Source organism: Gastrolobium bilobum, unplaced genomic scaffold (assembly GCF_033153095.1).
Source record: "Gastrolobium bilobum isolate Gb01-03AN ecotype WA unplaced genomic scaffold, APGP_CSIRO_Gbil_v1 utg7888, whole genome shotgun sequence".
Lineage (NCBI taxonomy): Eukaryota > Viridiplantae > Streptophyta > Magnoliopsida > Fabales > Fabaceae > Gastrolobium > Gastrolobium bilobum.
Window position 1 is genome coordinate 262,271 of NW_026898738.1, and position 21,243 is coordinate 283,513.

At 33.3% G+C, this 21,243-nt stretch overlaps 3 protein-coding genes and 1 non-coding gene across 5 annotated transcripts; 2 read left to right on the forward strand and 2 right to left on the reverse strand.

Annotated features, from left to right (window-relative positions):
• Positions 1-506: 506 nt before the first annotated feature.
• On the forward strand, positions 507-6,895 carry LOC133283704 (protein ABIL1-like). Its single transcript, XM_061480609.1, has 9 exons — positions 507-584; positions 848-930; positions 1,378-1,528; positions 1,612-1,711; positions 1,803-1,895; positions 2,008-2,095; positions 2,225-2,277; positions 2,398-2,504; positions 6,779-6,895. Exons 1-9 carry the CDS (start codon positions 507-509, stop codon positions 6,893-6,895), a joined length of 870 nt encoding a protein of 289 aa, XP_061336593.1.
• Positions 6,896-7,660: 765 nt separating this feature from the next.
• Positions 7,661-7,732, reverse strand: TRNAG-UCC (transfer RNA glycine (anticodon UCC)). The gene has a single exon. It is a non-coding gene; the product is annotated as a tRNA-Gly (tRNA).
• Positions 7,733-8,588: 856 nt separating this feature from the next.
• On the forward strand, positions 8,589-9,459 carry LOC133283714 (uncharacterized). The gene has a single exon (XM_061480620.1). It carries the CDS (start codon positions 8,682-8,684, stop codon positions 9,204-9,206), a length of 525 nt encoding a protein of 174 aa, XP_061336604.1. The 5' UTR covers positions 8,589-8,681; the 3' UTR covers positions 9,207-9,459.
• A 4,627-nt stretch (positions 9,460-14,086) lies between these two features.
• Positions 14,087-17,679, reverse strand: LOC133283718 (uncharacterized). Of its 2 annotated transcripts, none has more exons than XM_061480626.1 (7): positions 17,617-17,679; positions 16,976-17,057; positions 16,783-16,841; positions 15,738-16,022; positions 15,415-15,493; positions 14,600-14,708; positions 14,087-14,294 (listed from the first exon to the last, which is right to left on the reverse strand). In XM_061480626.1, exons 1-7 carry the CDS (start codon positions 17,638-17,640, stop codon positions 14,216-14,218), a joined length of 717 nt encoding a protein of 238 aa, XP_061336610.1. In that variant the 5' UTR covers positions 17,641-17,679; the 3' UTR covers positions 14,087-14,215. The 2 variants fall into 2 exon arrangements, with proteins under 2 accessions (XP_061336610.1, XP_061336609.1); XM_061480625.1 differs by having other exon boundaries at positions 16,943-17,057.
• Positions 17,680-21,243: the final 3,564 nt, after the last annotated feature.

Consider the following 21,243-nt stretch of genomic DNA (forward strand, 5'->3'; position numbering starts at 1 on the left):
ATAATTGTGTAACGTTATAGAGATTCGTTTTGCGTGTCGTAATTTTATTTTTTATTTTTATTTTAAAAATTACGAACCTCACAAAATGTTGTGTGTGTAGAAAAAAAAATTTGTGTAACGTGACATAATAGACGTAAATTCCTTTGACTATTACGATAAAAAATATAAAAAAGCCCATAATATAGATCGATACCTAGAAATTGTATTTTATATGACAGGATTTGGTTAGTATTTCGAGCCTTTCAAATAAAATATTCTCTACATATAAAACTCATTAAACAAAAATTAAAAGAAAGTAATAATCATTAATTTATTTACTAATTAATAAATAATGGGCTTGGGTGATTTTCGCTTGTAGTGAACTCTACAACTGGTCTTGCTTGCGACTCACTCTCTCTTCAATTCGAATTCTTGATCATTCTCTGTTTCCCCACCAAATACCTAATATTTTCCTTCAATCAACGTTGTTTTTTTCATTGTTGTTTTTTTTCCCGTTGAAACTAGAAATGGTGTTGGAACATCGTACCACGACATTCGACGAGCTCTCCATGGAGCGTAGCAAGAGCTTCGACTTCGCCTTGCAGGTTCATTGTTTACATCTCTCTTTTTATTTGTACAACAATTGCTACCGTTTTACATTCCTAATGGTTCTCATTTCTCAATACAACTAAACTAAATTAGCATGTCTTATTACTGTTTTATTCAAATTCAAATTCTCAATTCATCGCTACGGATATTATTATTCAAATTAAAATTTATTTTTAATTTCACTCTGTGTTTCACATGAAAAGTTTACAATTTGAGATATAATTCCAGAGTGTTGATCCTCATATTATGGTCATTTCAGGAACTTAATAACTTGAAGCCTCAACTCTATTCTGCTGCAGAGTGCTTTGAAAAAACTTATATCCATAGTGATCAGAAACAGAAGTAAGGATATTTGTTTGTTAATGAGATTTTCTGCTTCTTGTTCTATCTGAACATGATAAGGTGCAAGTTGTGTGTGTTTGTTTGTTAATGAGATTTTCAGTTTGTTGTTCTATCTGAACATGTAAGATGCAAGTTGTGTGTGTCTGTGTTCTACTCTATTCTATATATTCAGGAGCACTTATTATACTCATTTATGAAATGTATGGTTTTGTCTCATTAGTGAAATTAGTGACAATGGATGATACGGCACATGGTCATCCTTAAAAGGATATGACTTGAATTTTTGTTCTAGAAATTTTTGTAACTAGTTAATTTAACAGCACATGGGAGCGATAGTAGGAATGATTCCTTTAATATTATAGGTTTGCGTGTAATCTGCTGGCTGATAATTCTTGTGTATTTGAACTGCATGGATATCTCGTGAGGTTTATTTTATTTATACATCAGGGTACTTGACAACATGAAAGATTATGCTTTAAGAGCCCTTGTGAATGCTGTTGATCATCTTGGAACTGTGGCTTGCAAGATAACCGACCCCCTTGAGCAGCAAGCATTGGATGTCTCAGCCATGGACTTGAAGATCTCTACCCTGAATCAGGTAATTAAAAATATTTTTTAGATATCATGTTCAGATAGATAAATGTCAATTGGAGTTGAAATGACATATTTTCTTATATGCAGAAACTTCTTACATGCCAAACTTACACGGATAAAGAAGGTCTTCGGAAACAGCAGTTGTTGGCTTTCATTCCCAGACATCATAAGCACTACATTTTGCCAAGTACGCTGAACTGCTTTTACTTTTTTGACAATATAGATCTATAGATTTTGTTTTTACTTGTGGTTCTCTTTGTTTCTCTTATGCAAGCTAGGTTTTGTCAATAAAAATGTACATTCTCGTACACACAGACAGATTGATGCAAGACAAAATCCATTTCAAACCAGAACTTGTCTTCAATCTTCAGGTCTGTGGTTGGGAAAATTCTGTCCCTTCTGGAATTTTTCGTTTTGACGTATGTTCTCCTGGTAGTAAGTGCACATTACATTATTGAACTGAATGCGCATTATTGTATCTAGGTACCCCTGTTTCAAGGACTCTTTCATGGCATTTAGCATCAGAAACCAAGTCCACCTTGAAAAAAACGAGTAACCATGATTCGAAAAAGTAAGTTTATAGTTTGAGGAGGCTGTGTAGGACTGTTGCTTTGTGTTATGCACTCTCACCATTGATGGCATTATTGTGGCACAAGTTACAGATTGCTTTTTTAATATTTCAAAACATCTACTTTTGCAGCATCAAGAACCCGGATTTTTCTGCCAATAACTCTGGAGTTTTCCACCTTTTAGGTATGCTGAATAGTTGTATCCCTTTGTATTATATAATTCAGTTCAATTGGGCAAGCCACAGTTATTTTTTATTTCTTTAGAAATAATAGTTCTTTATAATTCTTAGTTGCATGCCTGTAGATAATAAAGAGAGTACACGGAAGAAAACCTCAGCAACAGAAATTCACTTACCTTTTGGAGTTCCTACTTCTGGTGCTACCATCCAAACTTTGGGTGTCAAGGGCAAGGTCTGCCATATTCATCATAAGTTCAAATGCCTGCCATGCTTCATCGAATAGTCAAATTGTGATTATTATTGACCTATTTTTTGCCAAAATTAGTTACTTTTTTTTCAATGTTTGTTTGGCAAATTATTGAATAAAATCTATCTGGGGTAGCAGTTTGGATTTTGGACTTGAATAAAGGTTCAAAGAGAAGTTCATTTTCCTGGGATAGTATAATCTATGACTACTAGGGATTTGGGGATTTTTAACTGCTTCAGTTGATAATTATAGTACATTGATTTGGAATTAGTGTTTTATTGGGTTTAATAGCTTTTTTGAGTTCATTTCATCAGCAACTCAAATCACTTTCACTTTTTTACTCTGAATAATTCTATTTTCGGATGATTGTTCATGTTCCATTTCATACGCATCATGTGAAAAATCGTTTAGTTGAGTTTCATTACTTGGAGTACATCATCAACAAATGAGGTAGTAGATGCATGGTTGGTTGTGCTGTGGTGGCCAAACTCATACCGGATGACAGTGGAATTAAGATTTAAAAGGCTACGGTTAAGACTAGGAAATTAGAGGGATTGAAGATTCATTGAAAGTGTTCTGGGGTGAGTTCCCAGATGAAGACCCTATTCAACATAAGACATCCAAGGAGCTTAGAGGTTGTACCTAATCATGTCGAGAATTGGCTCAACGGAGCAGCCTGTCAGAGCCCCCTAACCTGGATCGTGGGACTACACCTCTTGATCTCCTGTCACCACCGTTGCTCCCAGGATCACCACCAATGGGTTTCTCGCTCTGGATCACTCAACTCTTCCTTAACTATCACCAAGCCTCTACAAAAGGATGGTACAGTGTTAGAGGGACATGACTTATGTATTGAGCATTCATAGATCACCATTAACCAGAGCATTCACTTGACCACAGGTGTTCACAAACGCACACCCCTGATTTTTACCATCGGACCAGAGGTTAAAGGTACTGAGTTTCCATTGCTAGTTATCTCTCTCCTATTGCTCCATAGATAGAAACACTAGCATCCATTGCTAGACACTTCGGGTGTGCGTGACAACCATTCTGTTCCCCAACACTGTTTCTGAAATGAAACAGTTTTTTCTAATTCTGTGCCTTAGAAGAGTTTTGAGAATTAGAATTACGTTTGTTAACACATTTTATTTTTATTCCGAAAATCATAATTACGTTTGTTAAACCCACGCACTCTCAATCGGTAACCCCTTCCCGTATTCATGAGAAACCACAGGGTGGTGTACATCACTCGATTTTTTTTTAGTACAAAAAAGCCACCGAAGGCGGAGAAAAGAACCATTTGTACAAATTGCTGATGTAAAAATCAGCCCCAATTTCTTTCACATCGACGCGCAAGCTTCCAATGGCATGAGCGTCGTCGACGAAAACCTGGTCCACCTCTTGCTCTCTGCAAACACTGATCTATCCGTGAATGGGGAGAACAACGGAAGGCATCGACGTTATGTGATCGATTATCGCTAACCTAACTCTTCCTTCGTTAAGTTTACCTTGCTCGAGCCCTTTTTTGAACACTGCTATGATTTCTTCATCGGAATGAACCGAAAACGGTAGCTAAACCTCGACGATGGAGCCACCGGCCGGGGTGACATAGGCTTCGATGGATTTCTTAATTGCTTGGTATGCACAGTGGAACAATATAACCGTGTCGTTTTTGCAGAAGTTGCCATGGGCGAAATGGCGGCTGATCTACTGGAGGACGATGGCGACTGCGGTGGTTGTGAGTTGCGAATGAAAAAAAGAAAAACAGAAAAGTGGTTCTCTTTTTGTGCCCTGGAACGGAGAAGAAAAAAATTTGTTTCTTTTTTTCATTCCTTAGCACAAAAATTAAACCAGTTCATCCTCGATTTTACCAAATGTTGTTTCTATCTGTTTCTGTTCCCAATATCAAAAATTAAAAAAATTGATTCTCGGATGGTTGTCATGCGCACCCTTCTTGTTCAACACCCTGAATAAAAAGTATGCTAGGTTCATAATGATTCGCGAAAGGTGGAATAAAATGATGATAGTAATTATTTAAGACCTATTTGGTGTCTTTTTGGTGGTATGAATTGTACTTGCAAGATTAGGTTTTGTGGTCTGATGATAAGTATAAGAGTCTCAAATTAAGGATTTAAACAAGAACACAGAAGAAATAACCAACTTCTTTTATTTCAATACAATGTGAATACATTGAGCTTGTTCAAAAAGGAAATTTACAATCAACAAGAATGAAAATTGTAGAAGGGAATTACAAAAAGAGAAATGGTTGTGGAAACTAAGCCAAAGCAGTTCGAGAGGCTTTGGTTCTCTTCCAAATTCCAGCCCACAATCCAAAGTGATTCCAAATGATTCCCATGTGTTTCCTTTCTGTGTTATATACTGATACCAGCCATCATATGATCCTCAACTAATTGACTACCGCTCTAACTAACTGATGTTGACTCACCCAAGTTAAAATCCTCTACAACTCCTCCTAGCATACACCTTCCCATACTTTCTATTAAGCTAAGATGGGGCCTTGGAAATATTCAAGGGGAAATACAATAGGGGTTTGAAAGGAAAAAATTATTTAGATGTTTGGTCGAGACTCCCTTTTTAACCTTTTTCCTTTTTATCTCCCTCTCTCTCTTTCTTCTTCTTTTTTATCTTTTATTCCACTTTTGCTTTCAATCTTTTTCTTCTACATATTTATTTATGTGTTTTTCTTTTCCTTTTTCCTATATCCCTTTTTATGTTATTTTATTTTTATTTATTTATCTTTTTATTTTGTATTTTTTTTATTTCTTACCTTCTTATTCTCTTTCGCCCCTCCTATATATTCTTATTTGTATTTTATTTTAATTTATTTTTCCTTGTAATTGTGTACTGCTTTTCTATGGATAATATATGGGAAATATTAACCTCATGTCACATGAGACAACAAGTCTCTCCTACACACTCAAAAAGATATAGGTCCCACTTCAATTTTTTTCTCTTTTTTCGTGCAATGAGACCCATATAAAATTGTGAGTGCAACATGAGATAAATATCTCCTGTTGCATAAGAAAATATAATCTCATAATATATATATATATATATATATATATATATATAAAGTTTTTTTTCACAATCTTTTCGTACCTTTTTTTGGGTTGTGGGATATAAGTGTTGTTGATGTTGATGTTTGGTCAAGAAAGGAGTGTCAAGTTGAGGGACTATATAGTGAAGAAATGATGCACTCGGAGTGTCAAATTGAAAGAATAAATTATAAGCTAAAGAAGAAATGAAAAACAATTGCCATATCCATGAAATTTGTGAAAAATAACCTATTAAAATTTATACAAAATCAATATATCAAACTAAGACCTAAGTATTAAAATAAGATTCAATGAAACTATAGCAATATAAATTGAGCCCTCTAGATCAGCGACTGCAAAATTTAATTAAAAGCTTTAAAATTAATAAAAAGAGGGGTGGGGAGGATGTAAAGTGTCATACTAGCACTAGCAGCCCTCTAAATTTACAAATTTCAGTAGAATATTGATCCTAGTAATTCTTTTGATTTCACTATTTCACAACCAGGTTAGTGTCAACCCTAATCCAACATCTTGAGATGTATTGATTTAAAAGTTGGTCCTTCCCGTTAAGCATTTGATGCTATATGTTGCTTATCTACTTGATCTTAGATGGTTAATTCTAATGAATTTCTGCTTCTTGGACAACATATTTAAACTGTGTGAATGGATATGATCCAAAATTATTCATTGGCTGAATTATCCAAACATTTCGTTGGTTTCAATACAACATGCATGATTTATTTTACGGTTTTATTTCTCTTATGTCACATTTTATCTCCTACTCTCACTTCGATTTCAATTTCAGTACTCTGTTTTTTTCTTTTTTTTAAAAAAAATAAAGTGAATCCTACAATTTGTTGTGAGAGTAGGAGAGAAAATTTATTTTATGTGACATAAGAAAATTAAAACCCTTTATTTTAATGGCTAAAGTAAATTTCTATTTTGGATCCATTTCACTGGAATTTTTTTCTTCTTCCTCCTCTTTTTTGCATAGGGTTGTTTCCAAATTGACTGGGAAAAAATATGTTTTTATTTGACTTGCACTTGCCCTGAACATTAGAAATTCTATCAACTAGTGCACCAATACTTGAAATTGAGGAGAATGTTTCCAGCTAGCCAGTTTGCAGATTAAAGGATACATGTTTAGTGTTTTTGTGATGTAACTTTTCTTTGGCGAAGTTACTGATAATTCTGTGTTTGTAGGATGCATTGGAGGGTGTCCAAGTTCGGAATAGCAGCAAAAGTGTGCTATCACCTTTCTTTGTTAAGCAAAAAGGAAAAAAAAAAGGAAAAAAATTGAAGGCCGGCTCTGTCTCATAAATGCATCTCAAGGCAAATGCAAGCTCAGCTCTCCCTTCTTCTTTTTTGGATAAAAACACTTTAACCCACCCAAATGCTCAAGTCTCTTTCTTTTGACCATGCGTCCAATAATGCCCAGAATTATTTTAGTTTATATTTATAGTTCAAGCCTTTGAATAATGACCGTGTATAGTGGCCAGTAGCATGGAAGTGATAATGGTCAGAATCTTCTGCTCGTTAGATTACCCAAGATTTAAACTTGTTAACTGTGATCTTTGGATAGTGTTCATTATTCAGGCACACTTAAAATGCATACTTGTGGCATTGATGCTATGGAAAAAAAAATTATTTACTTATCTTCTGATGTATATCGAGAAATTTTCCAAAATGAACTGAGAACGTCAACGATTCATAGGGTAGTGGCTTGCACTAGTAATGTCAATTTTTTGCTATGATGTGGAGTACCAATATAAAAAAAAAAACGAACTTTAGTAGTAATGTTACTTGTTGCCTTTGTTTATACCAATATCAAAAATTTCTATTGTAATGTCAAATTTTTGCAATGAACGAGGTGCATATCAACATTCAACATTGTCAAAGGAATTCATATATGGTGATTAGAGGATTCTAATTAATGAGAGAATGAAAACTAATTTTACTTGAGCATTATTATAGTTGAAGACCGTTTTATAAAAGGGATATATTTATCTCATTCAACGTGAGATAAATCAAATTCTTACACACAGCCATTTCAGGATAATAGGAAAAATAAAAATTAAAAAACATTGCGTTTGCCGGGAGTCGAACCCGGGTCTATTGCTTGGAAGGCAATTATCCTAACCGTTGGACTACAAACGCTTTTTGTTTAAACATAAAAAATTAAATACATTGAAAATAGAATAAATGGATAACTCTTTCCCTTGGCATCATGTCATTTGAGATTTATATTCATACCCTTTACATCACATTCACGTCTCCCCTTAAAAATATTTTTTAATGATACATGAATGAATGCATGTAAATAAGAGCTGTTGTACAGGCAAATAATGAAAGCATGCATGCTGCATAAAACAATAGAATGCCTCTAACTAGAAGATCATTAAGCAATATCAGATTCAGTCATTCAGCAAGCACCTATTAAATCTTAAAACTCCAATAAGAAACACAATAATTGCATCAAATACTAGAACCACTTTAGGATTAATGATTTTATTCAACATATTAATAACTTATCTTCACATCCCTATTATTTGAACTTCCAAAGCAAATGCCTTTTTTTTTTTTTTGGGATGAAATACCTTGTTATTAGTCTAGATGAACGATTACGGTTTATCAGAAAAAATTTAAATAAAAGAAGGAAAAAATGTGTTCTTCTAAAATACACAAACTCATATCCTTTTAAAAGAGAAATAGACATAAAGAAGTGAGACCTACACTTCTTCGTTTTTGTCTTTTTTTTAAATGAAACTCACATCTCTGTATCTATTTCTCTCTTAAAAAAATCTAAATTTATATTATTTAAAAGAACACACACTTAATTTCATAAGAATAAAAGAAGGATCCCAATTACAATTAGGGAAATATATCCTCCTTAAACACCAAAAAAAAAAAAAAAACTCCCCAATTGACTTGTTTTCCAGCCCAATAGTGCCAGTGAAACAATATAGGTTGAAAATTGGGCCCAACCAGATCACCTTATGCGGGTTAATAAAAAAAAAAAAAAAAAAACTTGTGCAGAGTGGAAGCTTGTGAGAGATTGTGAGGGTTTTGTGAAGTTGTGAGAGATTGAAAGTTGCAGAAAAAAATAATGGGAAGCAGATTGGGAAGAAGGGTTGTACAGTTTGCAAACCTACCCATAAAGCTTCTAATGCCTAATTCCTTCACCAACATCCAAGAAATCGCTCTCAAGACCATCCCTTCAGCTACCAAGATCGAGATCAAGCGCGTCCTCGAATCCCTCTATGGCTTCGAGGTCGAAAAGGTTCGAACTTTGAACATGGATGGCAAGAAGAAGAAAAGGGGTGGCTTGTTGATCGCAAAACCTGACTACAAGAAAGCCTACGTCACCCTCAAGAACCCGCTTTCACTCTCCCCGGATCTTTACCCGATCCGAATCATCGAAAACGACAAGGAGAAGATGAATAAACAGTCCAAGTCCAGCGTCGTCGACGAATCAGAGACCAAGACCCACTGGCTCGACGACAAGAAGGAGGATCGCCGGTTCAGCCCAAGACCCACCGGTTCGAACCGTGGACGGTTTGACCGTGCTGATGGTGCTGCTAAGTTTCCCTGGACCAGCATGAGGTCTGGTAGTAGTAGTGCTACTAGGTAGTTTTTTTATTTTTTTTTGGGTAGGTGTTGTTAACCTCTTTGTTCCATTTGAGCATGGAAATGGTGTGATGGGTTTTAATCGTTAAGTGGATTTTGTTGATTAGTGGTGATTGTGCTGTTTGCTAATGAAATAAAAAATAAAAAATAAAAAAATTGACTTTTGAGAGTGTTGTTTTTGAGTAGCAAAACAAGAAGGACGCAATTATACTAGCAAGATTTTTATGTGATTGTTGCTTATTCTAAGAAGTAATATTACCTGCTTTTCATTTATGTACTTGTTGCTATGCGTTATTGATTTGTTGTGACAGCCTTTGCATCCGTTTACTTATTCTGTTAGGCATTCCCAGCTCCCCCAGGTTGTAGCATACTAGCAGCAGTATTTTCTCCTGTTTAATTGCACATTGATGTTTAACATGATATAATCTATTTATTTTTAACAAAAAATAAATAAATTACCAAACTGATTTTTCATTACTAAGAATTTTTAGACCATATATGAATAGTAATAATGTAATAATAGTCTGGTATTTGAAGATCACAGTTTGAAGGCTCTGTGCTGGTTTGCGGTTTGCAATAAACATCAGGAACACTACATAGTGTGATCAAATGCGGATTGCGGCATGACGCAGCCAACCCTGAAAAACGCTATAGCGTTATAGCGGGTTGTGGTTGCGGAAATAGCAGAATAGATATATGATAGAAATAATGACAAAAAGGAACATTTTTTAAAGAAGTGACATAGAGAGACGCAGATAGACTAAAAAACCCTTAAATTTTTTCAGTTACACACTTAAATTTAGGACAAAATTGATATTTTGCCTTATAACAGCAATATGGCCGTAAATGCGATCGCAATGGCTACTATTGCGTTCCGGTGTGGCGCGACGCGGTTTCTTGCGGTGAGGCACTGCAACGCCCATACGGCGCGGCTTGCAGCACTATTGCGGCGCAATTAACTACTATGGAACATTATGAAAATGAAGTACTTAATACTTATATATTCGAATGAAAGAACGTTTGACTATGATTTCAGGAACAATATATGTCAAATGACTGTTGAGTTCAGAGCAGGTAGGAAGTTGTTAAGTTTTGAACTTGCATAAAGAGGCATCCTGAATTGATTATGAATTATTTAATACAGCAGCATATTTAATGTATTTTGAATCTTTACACACATACGTTATTTACTCTCCAGCCTCATTTTTTTTCTGCATAGCCAAGAGTATTTTGTTTTCCTTTCATCTGTGGTTCATTGCTTAACTTTTAAGTTAATAATTTATCTACTGCTTCTTCTTTTTTTAGCCCATGAAGTTGCATCAATAACCTAGGCTCTGAAGAAAATTGTAACAAAACAATTTTCTTCTTAAAGAGCTGTTGCTTGTATTTCATCATTTGGAAGCCTTTGTTTGTGTGTGGAAGCTACTAGGTACTTTACTGTCTTCTGCATCTAAAGAATATTGTTAGATGTAAAATGTAGGCTATATACTTCAACATCAACAACATCTTTATCCCAAATTAATTGGGGTCGGTCGTAGATGAACTCAAATAAAAGATAAAAAGGTTGAAAGAATAAAAATAGAAATAGAAATAGAAATAGAAATAAATAAATAAAATAAAATAAAAAAGGCTAAGATTTGGAGTTTTTGCTGCTGAACTTTTGAAGCTGAAAGTTTAAGACACCTAGAGCTTTCTTGTGTTTCTTCTAGAGCTGCCTCTATGTCTAGTGAGGTTTGGGGTGACTTTGGTCTTTGGTTTACCCTGTTCTCTCCATGATAGTTACAATCTCCATTTATTATTATGATTTTACGTTTTTATGATTTTTTTCATCAAAACGATTTTACCAATATTTCAAACTGTTTTACGTTATTATGATTTTTTTATATTATGATTTTATAGTTTATGATATTTTATCTCATTTTCGATTTTACGTAAAATCTCGATTTTAATTATCTTGATCCTGTCATTTCCAGTTACATCTTTCTTTGGTTTTGCATGAAAGTAGTTCTTTCTTCCGCTATTTTATACCCCAGCCTGTTGAATGCTTTGGCTTGTTGCTCAACTCCTCCTCCTATTGCAACTCGGAGTAGTTACTATGCAGTTCTGCCATGTTGGTTACATTTAAAGTTTTGTGTTTGGTAGTTAAACTCCTTTCTCTTGTTCAGAGTTCTTTCACCACACTGCTCAAACGGGCACTAAAGATTACCATGTGGTTTTAACGATCATCTGTTGTGCCGTGTGGGCTCTTATACTATGTGAACCTGGTTCTGAATGCTGTTCTACAGACTTCAGCTTTCTTATATAAATACACCTGGAGTTATTATTTCTTTTATACAATTCAGCTTTGTTGCAATTTCAAGAGGAATTTATCTCTAAATCACAAATTATAAGGAGGAGATAATGTGCAAATTAACTGTCAACAATTTTTTATTAAAAAATTAATAGTTAACGATTTTCCATTCACAATTGATATGGGATAGGATTGTTTTTATGTCGTCTCTTACGTGCCCTGCACTTACATGGTTTCTTTTAGGGACTTTACAAGCTAGTTGAACAAAAATAAATCTTTGGTGCTACTGTTGCACCAAAGATTCAGTACATCCCATCAATAGAAATATTATATGTTAACTAAAGTTTTTTTTCTTTGTCAATTTTTTTTTCTCTCTTATAATGTGTAATACTCTCATTGATGAGATGCACTTAATCTTTGGTGCAACAGTAGCACCAAAGATTTATTCGTTCTTCTGATAATAGCAGCAGGAAAAAGGGAAAAATAAATGAAGAGGTTGAAATGCAAAACAACTAAAACAAAGAAGACAAATGTCCATTTTAAGTAAACTAATATGAAAAGTAGATAACTAGCGTAAACAAGGAGCATTGTAAGATGGCAAAATTTTCATAAATATAATTCCCAAAAACACTTATTCAATTATTATTATTTTTCTTTTATTTGTCGCAATTTTCTCTTACTGGTAAAATGAAACATTTCATGACCACGAGTTATTAGGCGTGTGTTGTTCACAATTCATATTCAACAAGCACCTTTTAGAACTTAAAAAGTCCATTGAGAAACACAGTAATTGCATTAATCACTAGAACCAATTTAGGATTAATGATTTTATTCAACATATTATTGACGTGTCTTCGCATCCCTTTTATTTTAACTTCCAACAAAAAGACAAAGAGCTTCCCAATCATCTGTTCAACGAATAAATCTTTGTGAATACTAACAAGTGGATTGAGGAGGTACGTACAGAACGAGGCAGTGATGTTATTATTGTCTTGGTAGGAAATAAAATTGATCTTGTTGATAAAAGGTGAGCAATGAGTTTCTAAATCTGGTCAATGTTAATTTTTTTCTAGAAGTTTAGTTATATTATTAACTGATTTGCTAATTGGATATGCTTAATAAAAAAATTACTCCCCATTAAACTCCGATTAGCAAGGGTAGGGGGTGACTATGTACAGTCTTACACTTGCGTATTTGCAAAGAGGTTGTTTTTTGGATTCAAACTCGTAACCTTTCACTTACAAAGAAACAATTTTACCACTACTCCAAACTCGCCCTCTTTTAACTGAATATGCTTAATCATGGAAAATAATATTTAGACACTTGCTAGATACGTTCGAACACCCCTTCTCATGATGATAATATATATAACCTTATTCCGGTCTAGTCCGATATGGAATGAAATTATAATCATGGAATTGTGAATATATATACCCCATATTTTTTATTTGTCAGAACATGCTTATGAATTATGATCTATCATATCAATCTGGAAAAACCTGGAATGATTCCTCCTTGATGCTTTTACATAGAATACACCTTATTCAGAAATTTCAAATTCATGGTCAACTGTCTCCTTTTCTCTTTCACAAGTTTATCTTCTTTTATGTGTTTACTTTCGTATCAGTTTACCATGTTCGTATAATCTTATGTGAATCCAAAATTGCAGCCTTTAAATCGTAAGATTGCTGCAGCCTTGCCCTGGATGGAAACTCTTTCTTCTACAAAACAGGAAGAGATGGTTGATGTAAATTTAAAACCCACCGTGAATTCATCCCAGAAAGAGCAGCAAGGAGGAGGTTGCTCGTGCTAATGAAAGATTATTCACAAAAGAGCCAATATAAGGTCTGTTCACTTGGCACAATTATGGGATTGGCTACTAAAATGCAAAAATGCAGCTAGGGTAAATGTGTTTCCATACCAATGTTCTTCAGTGTAGTTTTTTTTTTTTTTTTTTGGAGGGGGTTGCAGTGATGGTTTTGATGTATGATAAAAAAGTTGGGTATTTGTTGTATTTTATTTATTATACAATTAGATCCTTGAGGTAAGAATGCAGGTAATAAACTGATATAGAAATTGTTTACCGGTTGACATGAAGGAGGCATAGTCAGATTCTGACGTATTAGATGTTAAGATAAAGCTTCAAACTGGAGCTTAATTGGAAGCATTTAAAGACAGTGATATCATGCTTAATTGCAGAAACTCCAGTGCTTATCCTGCCAAAGCTTGCTTATGTAATAATGTAAGACTTGTTCAAATTTAGAAAAATTTCTAGAATTTTTTAAACTATGATCACCCTATATAATTTAGAAGACAAAATCGTGGATTTCCATAATGAGATCCGTGGTTCCATCTGGCTAGCTGCCTAATTGACCCTGAAAGATGACAAAATATGATCACAATTCCTCAACATTTTTTCCCTCTGCATCTTGACTCCACTTAATGGCCTTTTTTTTTGGTATATCTCCATTTAATGGTCATAGTTTGACTCTCTTGGGTTACTGATTAGATTGTACTGATCCATGATTTGGCGGATATTTTCATAAATAACATAAGGAGTTACACGAAAAACGTAGACTATATTTTATGCCAAATAAAATTTCCCATATTCTATCTTCTACATCATAAGGAACTCTATTACAATTCAAGGGGCAAGTTTAAATTAAACAACCATAGAAACTTGGAAGTCTACGCTTAAATAGGAGGCAACGAAGATTGGACCGTCAAATATGAACAAAGGCATCAGCCTTCTGCCTGACCCTCAATGTCAGATATATCAACACCAGTGTTCCCAAACTTGACCTGCAGGGTAATTGTTCAATTTAGTGAATGAATAAGAAAAACCCTCAACTTAAAAAATTAAAATAAAAAATAATAAAAACCCCCAAAGTTAGACGCTAGAAAAGCCCCATCAGTTGGTAATTATTTCTGAAGAGGCATAAGATCTCCAATTGGAGCTAAGCAAATGTTCAGCAAAAACAAGTAACATATAATTGATAATAAAGTCAGATAGATATATATTTAGGACTTTGATAAAATGCACATGGCCATGTGGATAGCTGCAATTCTAATTGTGAAGTTTCATTGTTCTATCTGCTAGAACTTACAATATTGAAAACAGAAGAGCAACTTTTCTGGAATCAAATGAGGCAACGCGCTTATATCTTCTCCATCTGTTACTTGGTATATCATGTAACTTCTCAGTGACTGGTTTATCTGTTAATTTACAAAATATGAAAGTTATAAATGTATCTAGATCACCAACATACTCGATTCTAGACACACAAATATAAGAGAATGAGTCCAAGTAAAAGAAGGGAGTAATTGGTATCATAAACATGACAAAAAATGTGTATAAGATAAAAGATATATCATTATATGGCACATCAGATTATGAAGGCTTCTCAATGTGATTAACCATGGAAAGCAAAAGGATTATGGCGGACAATTTGAATTATAAATGAATTATAACCTTGTCTTCACGTTATAATCAACCAGCTCTATTCATAACTAGAGTATTTCATATGTTTGTTCAATTGTATAAGACAACGCCAGAACAAAACCCACTTATCTTTCACCGCTTTGCTTTTGAGATGGCAAGCAAAACTGAAATCTTGTAGTTTATTTACGGGACCAATCAGAATTATCCATGTTATAATTGTCTTTGGAATGACAGTGGGTAGGAGGTTGTCTGTTCCTCGTTACATGAGAACATAGATCAATTTATCTTAATGTTATGACTAATGAGCATATATTTCCCTTGTCAAGCCACCTGTTTGTATCGCATGGGACAACATTCTGAATCTGATTGCTTACTGAAAAAACATTATCTCCCTCCTACCTAACCATATCCAGTAAAAGAAAACTGCATAAGCTTATCTAAATTGAAAAATATTAAGCTACCCAAGAACAGCAGCCATACCTCTTGGATTGCTGATGTTCATCAGATTCTGCATAAGTTTTCCCCCTACTTTCAAACTTGATTCTCTCCACAGTACACTCTGCAGTGTTGTAATATATCATTCCTCATATCATAACATACATGTGCGTGTGTTAGTGTGTGTTTATGGAGATCCCTTTGCCACCCTTTGGTTTTATAAGAGTAGACCTATACATATGCCAAGTTATTTAAAATAATAATAAACAGAAATGGGATGAAAGGTAAAATGATTACTGCTCAAATCAATATTAATTATCATTTATCCACAGTTAATTAAAGCTATCTATTAAGTTTATGAGACTTACAGTCGGAGAGTTCCCAGTTTTAAAACTTTCAACTCCCTCTTCATATGATTCAGGTGAAACTGAGTTTCCATTCACATTAGGTATGTCAATTCTGCACTGGGAATACTCATCGCCATTCTTCATTTGAAAATCAATGCAGTTTTGGCAATTTAAGTGAGCATCTAAGCACATTGAGCTTTTAGCTTGATTCGGAACCTCTAAGATGCTTAAGAAAGCTAGTGGCGGAGCACAGTTAGCATTTTCACCTTCCTCAGGCAACACAGAAACACTGAAAACATCTCGAGCCTGCAAGAAATGGAAGGGCATCAGTTTCTAAAACATATTTTGAGCCATTTCCAGAGAACCATTTATGGCATAAAATTGGTCAAGCAGTCCAAAAAAGAAAGGCAAGCAGTACATTGCAAAAAAACATTTGATTTGAGTTTCTATCAGTCCCTTTGGTACTTTTGACAGTTTGAGAAAAAGGAGCTTCAGTGACTTGCATTTCAAGAAACCATTTGATCCAAAATAACAAGGTGACTACATATGAAGACCTTCCCCTCTCGGGTGACTAACCCCAAAACCAAATGAAAACTCGGGTGCTAACAGTTTCTTCTTTTGAAATCAGAAAAGATAAAAGCAGCAAAATAATCAATATGAAACATGATTACATATGAAGACCTTCCCCTCTCTTCAATCTTATGGGTTTCTTTGCTAACTAATCCTGTTAGAGCACTGTCATTCCCAACTAACCCAACTTATACCAATCTTATGGTTCTAATTTCCAGTAACACAAACTGTATATCAGAACGCAGTGTGAACTTGCATCATCTTACACCCGAGTCCTCAATAATTAAATGCCAAATGTAACAAATTGCTTCAGTTCTAGACCGGACTGTTTTACCTAATATTGACTCTTACCAAGCACATACTTCAAAAGAAGCTAAACCCGATTATAAAATCAGTACCAGTTACTACCATTCAGCCACATAAAAAAAAAAAAAACAGATTAACAAATAAAAAAAAAAAAAAAACTAGATCACTGTATGAGAAAAGAAGAACCAACATGTGAACCGTGCAATCCTGCTGGATGTGAAGCTTCTTCAAACAGAATCGGTGGAATCTCTGAATTGAAAAAATAAAAATAAAAATCAGCAAGAGCCATAAAGCCTAAAGCCATTTCTGCGACATGCAACATATTAAGTGATCCAATTTAGTACAATTACCTAGAGGAAACTGTCGTTTAAGGTTATCAGTACCTGGTTTATGTAACTTCAAACACGAACAATCAACAGATACGCTTCCATTTTTGTCCAAAAACTCCCGAATTTGATGTTCTTTCTGCAACCAAACCGCAAGCCAAGATGAAAATCATTTTAAATTAAATTAAAAAAAAAAAAGAAGAAGCTGAATCTCAGTTAAGAATACATTAAACAAAGTGACTCCTCAATTAATCGAGAGTAAAAGCTTGTAGATCGTGACTCTGAGCAATAGTCCTCAATCCATGCATCTTAAGTAAGATTCTGAGTAAATCAACTTGAATTTCAAACTGTAAAGTAAATAACGCAAGCTAGAACGAAAAATCGTGTGGTTTCACTTTCAGAAATCACATGACTCTCGTTGAGATTTTTCATGTTTCGTTTTCCATCACAAAGCTGGAAAGTAGGCCAGCATTCCGCATAAATGTCGATTTCTTCACATGCTCTATGCAATTCATTAGCAAGTAGCAAACAAAGCATGCAAGTTGGAAAAACACACGACTCAACTTTTGAGATTCCGATTCGGTTAAAAGACATGTCGGGGAAGGGAAGTACTAAAGTGAACTTCAAATGCAGCTTAGAATTGGAAACATAGTTGACACCGAACAACGAGGTCGAAATCGAAGGCGAGAAAATGTTACCTGGCAAGACGAATCGACAGTCATTATAGTCCAGATATGCCTTGGTTCATGAACAGGTTTTCGGTTCTTTTAAGGAGAGAGAGAGAGAGAGAGAGAGAGAGAGAGAGAGAAACAGAGAAACAGAAAAAAGTGAATGCGACAGAGATTGCAGTGGATTTGAACGTTACAAGGGAAGAGGAGTAACTGATGAGTGAAGAGGAAGAAGCTATTTGATGAAGTACTAACTACACATGTTGATGTTATACAGTCTTACTTACTTACAGTGGCGCCATTTGCCTTGAAGGCTTCCGGAATACGACGTTTATGATCACGACAACAACCTTCATTTCTTGCCGTTACCATAATGACCCTCGCTTTTTTAGCTTTTCTCTCTTTTCTTTTCCTTTTTTATTTAAAAAGATTACCATTTCCAATAGAATAATATTGATAAATACTAAAGGAAATATTACTCTCCTTTTAAATAAGATTAATTCTCTTCTACTCTCTTACTTTTATTTCTGCACCTCACCTTTTTTTTTTTTTCTTGTAATGGTGGGACTCATTCATTTTATCTCTACAACATAAGATACATATCTTACGTTGAAGGATAATAATAAAACTCAAATACTAAATATAATGTCATAGGACGACGTGATATCGATTATGTTATAAATTTAAAAAAGGGAAATATTACTCTCCTTTCACATGAGGTAACTTATCTCATTTTCTCTCAGTTCGATTTTCGCACCCTACTTTTTTTTTCTTTTTCTTTTTTTTTTACAATGGTGGGACCCACTCATTTTCTCTTTAGTACATAAGATAACTATCTTATGTGGAAGGAGATTAATAAAATCTTTTAAAAAAATATAGGACCCACTTCAAACAAAAAATTCTCTCTCCTGAACAAAGTGGATCGCTTGTTTTTTTTAAATCTATAACATGACTTATGTTAGAGGAGAAATATCTGTTTACAAATTTTTTTTATAAATTTTTATAAATTATATTATATATTCTTGAAAGAATATAATGTAACTTAATATTCTCTTGAAAGAATATAATGTAATTTATAAATAAAAAGTTTATAAATATAATTCTCTCTTATATTACATTCTATAACCTTACACTCATATTTCCAATAATATTTTGCTGTGTCTGATTGATATCATTAAGGTACTGGAGTACTGGCATAAGCTACAGATACAGTACTGAATTAATGACCCTGCTTTTCAGCTTTTCTTTCTTTTCTTTTTTTTCCCTTAAATAATTACCATTTCTAGCAAAAAAAAAAAATAGTACACACCATTTCTAGCAATTTAGTATTGCACTGTATCATACAATAGGAATATTCGTGATCTGGATTGAATAAGTTTTGAAAAGAAAAATTCTCTAATTTAATCTTTTCGGTTTGATCATGTAATCATCTATTCAGTTTGAATATTTTTTCAAATTCGATCTGATCCAATCCAATCCAATTTTTTTCGATTTGGATTGGATCGGTTTTCGGTTTTCGGAAAATCCTAAAATTTGTTTTATGATTATTGTGTAAATAACATCTTTTGTATATATTGACTTTATAAAAAAAAATTTAAATACAAAAGCATCAGTAAACGATAACATAGTTTTTTTTTTGGGACACAGAGATAAAATTTTGTTGATAAAATGTGACTAGGCTTTTTCTTGAGTTTAGTTGATGGGTTAATAGGTCTTGAGTTTAGAAATTTTTGGGCTATGATTGGGAAAAGGCCCAAGTAGGTAGAAGGGAATTAATATATTGGATCGGTTTGGATTGGATCGGTTTGCATCAACAAATCCGAAAATCGATCCAATCCAATTAAAATTAACGATTTTGTTTCGGTTTTCGATTTATTCGATTTTTTGGTTCGGTCACCGCGATTTGAATCGGTTGATGAACTCCCTATCACACAATAATAATACGGTACCGGTACGGCGGTATTCGGTACAGATACGTACAAGGAATGTATTTTTTTAAAAAAAATTAAGTTATGTGTACTTAAAAGAAATTAATTTATAAAGTGAGGATTTATTTAAATTGGTGTAAATATAAATCACTTATACATCATTCAACAAAATTTTACTGAATAATTATATTTAAAATTATATAATATTTCATTAATATACATTAAGTTTGATGTAATATATTTTTAAAATATAAAAATCATTTGATTATATTTTTATTCTTATTGAATTTTTACATGATTTGATTATAATAAATTATCAGATGATTTGAGATTATATATATATATCATCATTCATCACTATTAATTTATATTTAAAAAATTGAGATTCCCCCAACTACCAAAAAAAAAAGAGATTCCCTTACTAAAGTTATGCTACATTAGAGCATTTATACCGAATAATGTTAGTTCAATTGACACATGACAGCTGAGCATGTAGAAGTGAGAGTATGTATTCAATCTTTCTCAGTATTATCTTTAAAAGGAGTTTAAATCTTAATCCTAAATTTGTCCCAAAGAGAATTGTCTCTTATGAAAAATATATGTGCTTTAGCAAAATAAATATTCTTTTTTTTTGGTACAATAAAAAGCATTTATTCTTTAATTTGACACACATAATTAAGATAATAAATAATTACAATTCAACCGCTGTATTATTAAAAATAGTTAAAGTTATTAAGTGATATAAAAGTATTAAATCTTACACTATAAATCAATCTCTCCTCGAATTTATATATATAAGAAATATTAATTTTATACAATAAAATATTATAAAATAACAAAAAAGATAAAACACACACAAAATTTAAATAAAATGGCCTAATTGCAAGCCAAGTTCAACATTAAAAATTAGAAAGATATAGTTTACCAAAAAGAAAAAATAGAAAGATATATACGGATGAAGAAAAACAAATAAATGAAATCTTGGGTAATTGGGGTTTTTGGTTTATATTGTTAGCATTTTTGGTTTTCTAAAGGGCAAAAATGGGTAATTGGGGTGAAATCTTGGGCGAGACGAATAAAATATAAGTGAGGGTTGTCCTGGTATTGTTGGGAACAGAAGCAATGCATGTGAATGAACTTGTGAACTGTGAAGCCAAAAAGGTTGTGCCATGACTGCCATCGGTGCCGCAGACAACGAGACAAAAGTCAGCAAAAAGGAGTCACGGGTCTGTTAACTGTTCCATCTCACTCCGTGGATCGATGATACTCTTCTTAATTTTTATATGGATTTTATGTTTATCAGGTAACATGATATAACATCACTTCTTTACACACACATTAAAGAGGTGGGGTTCACATGTTTTTCTTTCTCTTTTATCATTCTACTTTCTCTCTTCATTTTGTGTGTGTGTTGAAAACAACACTTAGATCATATAACATAACACTAATAAATCCCTTCTTATATATAAATAAGGGGTAGATTATTTTTTTTATGTAGATATTGTCTATCACTCTTTGATATTATTAAATTAAAATCTCAATTAATCTTTAATATTTTATTTTATTTTTTTGAGATTTTAATCTAACAATAATAGAGATTGATAGAAAAAATAGGTAAACCAATCTATTTTATAAAAAAATATAGCATTTTTATACAGGATTTTCTTTTTTTTTATCAAAATTATTTCTTTTTTAGTATATAGTACCATCATATATTTTTAAAACGGAA

Bases quoted from the DNA above. Each gene is read 5' to 3' on its own strand.
- LOC133283704 (XM_061480609.1), top strand. From the start codon at position 507: ATGGTGTTGGAACATCGTACCACGACATTCGACGAGCTCTCCATGGAG. The intron at 931-1,377 runs GTAAGGATATTT...TTTATACATCAG, and splicing joins CATAGTGATCAGAAACAGAA to GGTACTTGACAACATGAAAG. The intron at 1,712-1,802 runs GTACGCTGAACT...TATGCAAGCTAG, and splicing joins TAAGCACTACATTTTGCCAA to GTTTTGTCAATAAAAATGTA.
- LOC133283714 (XM_061480620.1), top strand. From the start codon at position 8,682: ATGGGAAGCAGATTGGGAAGAAGGGTTGTACAGTTTGCAAACCTACCC.
- LOC133283718 (XM_061480625.1), bottom strand. From the start codon at position 17,640: ATGACTGTCGATTCGTCTTGCCAG. The intron at 17,058-17,616 runs GTAACATTTTCT...GTTTGGTTGCAG, and splicing joins CTGTCGATTCGTCTTGCCAG to AAAGAACATCAAATTCGGGA. The intron at 14,709-15,414 runs GTATGGCTGCTG...GTAAATTAACAG, and splicing joins GAACATCAGCAATCCAAGAG to ATAAACCAGTCACTGAGAAG.